Source organism: Hakea prostrata, chromosome 2 (genome assembly GCF_041222555.1).
Source record: "Hakea prostrata isolate BN-2017 chromosome 2, UWA_Hpros_2, whole genome shotgun sequence".
NCBI lineage: Eukaryota > Viridiplantae > Streptophyta > Magnoliopsida > Proteales > Proteaceae > Hakea > Hakea prostrata.
In genome coordinates this window covers 84,473-90,286 of record NC_142601.1, presented here as the reverse complement: position 1 = coordinate 90,286, position 5,814 = coordinate 84,473, and the positions used below count along the sequence as shown (strand labels likewise).

The following is a 5,814-nucleotide window of genomic DNA, read 5'->3' as shown; positions in this document are numbered from 1 at the left end:
GAAATGTGTTGCATGACGTTAATGCGCATGACTAAAATGTACTGAATGACATTAATGCGCAGGACTGAAGCAAGGTCCAAGTTTTAGGCTAATGCTGTGAAATTTTAAAGGTGTTTTTATTTATTATTATATATTTAGCCGGAGATACTAATATAAGTGCCGAATGGATGCGAATTTAAGACCTCCTGAGAGCTTGGGCTTTTAATCGTTCAACTAATACATTCACATCCTCAAGTAACCCTGGGCTTTTAATCGTTCAACTAATAGATTCACATCCTCAAGTAACCCACAATTGACATTTTAAGTGTTTTTAACCTAAAAAAAAGAATTACAGTAGCCGTGATTGATCCAGATCATATAAGACTCCTCGAGAGAGAGGGTCGAGCCGGTAATCTCTGTGGTCTGCGATCTCATCTCGCACAGCCCCAACCTCTCCCTTCGGTTCTCTGTCGTGTTTTTCAGTTGATATGCTCTAATATTCCAGAAGGTTCGAGTCCTCTGGCGGGGCGGTTCTTCCTCTACTTATATTTTTCTTCCCTTTCTGCCTTTAAAACTTCGCAAACAAGATTCCTACACAAACTACAACTCGTTTTTCAATCGAATAGCGAATTCGGTGTCTTTCTCCTCCTGCAGGTTTCAACAAATGGCAAAAGAAGGACCCAACTGGGACGGATTGCTCAAATGGAGTCTCGCTAATACCGATGGAACTCGTCCTCCTCGACAGTTGAGGTTAGCTTTCTCTTTCTTTCGATTACAGATTCATTGGAGTCGCTGAAACCAGAGAAAATTTTCAATCTGTGTCATGGTTCTTTTCTTCTTGGTTTTTAAGTTCTACCTGTATTGCTGCTAAGATATCTCTTAGGTAACCTCAAAAAAACTAGCACATTTCTAAATGGAAGGAGGCGGTGCGTGCAGGTTTTCCCTCCGTTAGAGGCTAGATTAGCAACAACTTCAAATAAACTGAAAATATCTCTTCATTGGTGCAAGAAAAACCACATTTCATAATCTCTCTTTGGATAACTATTGATGCCATACCATTTTTTTCCTATTTGGTTTTAAATCTATATATTTATTTTACCTATCAGTGAGGAGGATCGGAAATGGTTCATGGAAGCTATGCAAGCGCAGACTATTGATGTTATTCAGCGAATGAAAGAAATCACTCTTGTTATGCAAACTCCACAGGAAGTGTTGGAGGCTCAAGGTGTTACTCCAGCTGATATTGAAGGTATAACAAAGCTGATCCTTGGTTCTGAACTTTTACTTTTCCTGAATGCTTGTTATTATCACTTTACTTCGAGTTTTTTTTATTAATCAACTGGGTCTTTCTATTTGCAGGTATACTAGAAGAGCTACAAGAGCATGTTGAGTCCATTGACATGGCTAATGGTACATACTCTGATCTTCAGATCTATTTTTCTTTTTTGGCTCTTTTGTAGCGTGTGGTAATCGTCAATTATTAATTGAAAAATCCGGTAATTTCAACTCTCGAAAGCAAAAAATAGAGAAGCGGGGAGGCCAGGTGAGGGTTGGGATAAAATCTTAGACTAATAATCTCAAAGAAAGAATAGGGTTTTCTGGGGGTTTAATGTAAAGGTGATAGGATGTTGGCTTTTTTAAGTTAGGTATTAAGCGAGGTTTTAGACAATATAATGTAGTTTGTCTCCTACTCTCATGTACACTGTCAAGGCTGTCAGCAAAGCTTAGTCCGATCAAGTTGGACTGCCTGGGTCTCGAAGCGATATAAATGGTTTAACTATATCCCGCTGTAATTTGGGTAGGCCTTGACTAGTATCCCACTAGGGATCTTTGACATCTTTAAGGCTGGCTACAACTAGCAGAAATCAAAATAGTAGCATTACTCATGTTGTCACCGTGTTGACGTAAGAGACACATACCACATGTGTTGGTCAGTGGTATAGCTTGTATTTTCTACCAAAGAAGGGGGGAAAAAGAAAGGAAGTATGGTTTGTATTTGAAGTATTTATCTTCACTGATGAAATTCCACCGTCATTTACTTCTCAAGTTTTTGTCCATTAAAGCACTATTTATAAGCCTACAAATAATTCTCAGTCACTTAGGATTGAAACCTTGGTCCTAGGCCATAGTTGTCAAGGCATCACCCAGACATCCAAGCACCTTGCCCTCCTTGCTGATGTTGACATGTTTTTTGACCTTCTCCAACCCTTTGGAACACTTAGGCATTGACAATTGTTTTCCTGGCTTGAGATGGTTCTTGGCCTTTGTGCATCACAAATGCCCCTTTGTATTGGCTCAGCATCGTTTCCACCAACACAAAAACCAACATCATGGGTGGTTAACAAAATGGGAATTTCTCTGAAGTAGCTTTGATGAATACTCCTTGGAGAAGTTCCTAACATCCCATTAGGCGTGCTGTCTGAAAAACCTTTTTGATAAATTCCTTTTTGCAGGAAGGTGTTGTGAATCTTCTTGTTATTGTTAACTAGTTAACATATAATATACATACATGGGGCTTAGTCTGTACTTGTATACTTGTATGCTTAATTTACATGTTTCTTTGGTTAATACTTATTTTAGGTAAAATAAGTGGCCTTGAGCTTGCAAGTTTGTAAATAATGTGCTTTGTGAATTGGAGCCAGTTACCACCTTAGTTGACAGTCCCTGAGTTTCTTCACTTTTCCTGATTTTTTAGGTAAAATCATTCTTATTGGCATATGAATTTTATCTTAATGTTCTTACTTTATGGGTGCTATGTTATAAAGCTTGTGTTAAGATTGCATCCTCCGCTCTCTGGTTCAAGGGTTTAACCAAAAGTTGTGTAGGTGCCTGTGAAGTCTTAGGTTCCCCTCTTCCAAATTTGTGTCTCTGTTTATATTGCCACATATTCGTTGTGGTCTTTCTATATGTAGGACGTCCAACGCACTAACCCAGTTCTCTGATTAGCCTATCTTGAACAGAGCCTGTGTAGGTTCAGCTTAGTTTGCCTTCTGTGAGTACAGGGATGAGACTACAGCATGAGCTCAGATTGAGATAGTGGGGGCCTTCCAGCGCACTACTTCCTTTCTGAACTTGATTATTATGCTTCTTTCTTATTTCTTCTCTCTTAATGCACATACACATATTACACAATCGTGCAAGTTTGCACATTAAAATTCTAATTATGCTGTATCCAGCTATCTCCTTACCATGATGTAGATTATGTTTTCGGATTTACATGCACTTCAGATAGAGAAATAGATATGCACCCTCCTTTCTATCCAAAAATATTAAAAAGAGTGAGAGAGAGATATCCATCTTCCCTTGTGCATTTGTAAGTTAATCATAGAGAGGCTGCTTATATATGGAATTTCTAAATGAGCCTTAAATATTACTTTTACCCTATAAGCTGAACTTTTAACCCATAACTATTGTCAAGCTAAACCTTTAACCCGTAACTATTGTCAGCTATCCTGGATAGTACTTAACCATCTAGCCATGAATATTTCACTTGATTTTTTTAACTGTCATATAATCCAACAACATTTCAATTCCAATTCAAGCAGAACCCATTATTGCTAACTCTTCCTTTCTCTCTCTCACAACCCACTCTCCTCCATCTGCCGCTGTGTTGGGCTGGCATGAGCTTGAACTAATCATTCATATCACCTCAAACTTTCTGAGGCTGAACTAAGTGGGTGAAAATTCACTCAGCTTGGCTCATCATTGACTGCTGAGCAACTTAGTACTTCTAGTAGGATCATGTGAGTTCAGTCTCATTTGACTTATTTCTTTGGATTAGTAGCTGTGGAGCACCTTTGCAGAAGAAGAATTTCAGGTGCTTGTTGCGGTTTGTTTTTTTTAGTGCCTCCGTAACTTATACGATTAGCTACGAATTCGAAGAATTGCTATTCTGAACAACTGTCTGTAAGTTGTGTGATTAGCTATGGATTCAAAGAATTGGTGTCTGAACGGCTGAGTTTTTAAGATTATTCATTCTGGTTTTTACATTCGATTTTTACTTGATGTAGACCTTCACTCAATTGGGGGGTTTGGCCCGCTGCTTGGCCACTTGAAAAATTCCTATGCTGGCATTCGAGCGAAGGCTGCAGAGGTGGTTAGTACCATTGTTCAGAACAACCCCAAGAGCCAGCAACTTGTAATGGAAGCAAATGGCCTAGAACCTCTCCTCCATAACTTTGCTTCAGATCCTGACATAACAGTCCGAACCAAAGCACTTGGCGCAATATCCTGTAAGTTTGTTTTTCCTCCCCTACCCATAATAAAGTTGTTTTCATTTGGCACCAGTTGACTGCAAACTTTGTGTGTTTCTTTTTACTGTTAAGCCCTTGCTATTTATTACTTGGTGAGGCTCATGTTTGAATTGTTTGATTTTGTGGACTTTCAGCCTTAATTAGGCACAACAAACCTGGAATTGCAGCATTTCGGCTAGCAAATGGTTATGCAGGACTGAGGGATGCATTGGGGTCAGAAAATGTCAGGTTCCAAAGGTATTACTCATGAGTTTAAAAATTTTCCAGTTTTAACTTCTGCCTTCCCTTTTTGTTAGTTTGTCCTGCAGTCAGCAGAGCTTCAAGGTGGTCTATTGATTGTCCAAAAAAACCGTGCTAAATTCAGATGCATGTACTCTGAGATATGCGTTTGCACAATCCTTGTTTCTTTTCTACATGGACACTGACGTCATTATGGTATTTCTCAAAATTTCCCCCCCTTTATTACTATTGACGTGAGAAAAACATCTACTACCAGGAAGGCTCTCAACTTGGTCCAGTATCTGCTACATGAGAACCTTGCAGATCACAACATAGTTACTGAGCTTGGATTTCCTCGGATCATGATGCACCTGGCTTCCAGTGATGATGCTGAAGTGCGAGAAGCAGCACTTAGCGGGCTTCTTGAGCTTGCCCGTGAAAGCAGAAGTGGTGCCAGCAACAACAGTTTGGTTGAAGATGATGAGAAGTTAAAGCAACTCCTGCAGAATAGGATCAAAGATATCAGCATGATGGCCCCTGATGATCTAGGGGCTGCTAAGGAGGAGAGGCATCTTGTTGACTCCCTTTGGAGTGCTTGCTACGGTGAGCCTTCTTCCCTCCAAGAAAAAGGTCTACTTGTTCTTCCAGGTGAAGATGCACTTCCGCCAGATGTTGCAAGCAAGCATTTTGAACCTCCTCTGAGAGCATGGGCTGCTGCAAACCCATCGACAAATCAAGAGTCTGGCAGTGCTAAGAAGGAGGCCCCCTTGCTGCTGGGGATGGGTCCTTCATCCACTGCCACTCAAGTTGAGAGGAGTACAGATTCAGGTGGCGATGCAGGTGGGAATCCACAAACATGAATATCCTGGGAGTATACATCTGCATCAACAACGGAAGTGCTAGAAACTTCTGCATGATATTTGTTGTTTCTCACTTCTAATAGTTTTCTTGTTGGAGAAACTTCTTGTTAATTTGTTTGCACAGCTCAGTGGTCTAGTTTTAGCTTCTCATTTACGTTTGTATAGTGCTCTTTGGATGTGGGAGAGTGCTAAAAAGCCTTTTAAGGATACTGATAAGGTTTGTTTTTCATCTGGGTTCTATAACTAAGTTCTCGAGATAGTGATTATTCTAGTTTATATCGGTGAGGATGAAAAAGAATGATCATGGAAATGTTTCATTATCTTGTACACCCAAAATACTAAAATCACTTTAAGATTGATATTGAGAGGGGATGAATTATTCAATGATCCGAATTCATTGGGGCTCCTTTAGGAAAGCCATATATTTTTTCTTACAAAAACAAAAAAAGAAAGCCATATATTTTCTTTCTACTGATTTTCTGAGAGCTAGAGTGGGAAATACA

The 5,814-nt window shown here is 39.6% G+C and overlaps 1 protein-coding gene across 1 annotated transcript; it reads left to right on the top strand.

The window, feature by feature from the left end:
- Positions 1-376: 376 nt before the first annotated feature.
- LOC149023119 (uncharacterized) lies at positions 377-5,430 on the top strand. The gene is made up of 7 exons (XM_089143656.1): positions 377-487; positions 634-729; positions 1,086-1,228; positions 1,339-1,389; positions 3,990-4,211; positions 4,367-4,469; positions 4,729-5,430. Exons 2-7 carry the CDS (start codon positions 644-646, stop codon positions 5,309-5,311), a joined length of 1,188 nt encoding a protein of 395 aa, XP_088999782.1. The 5' UTR covers positions 377-487; positions 634-643; the 3' UTR covers positions 5,312-5,430.
- The last annotated feature ends 384 nt before the right edge of the window (positions 5,431-5,814 follow it).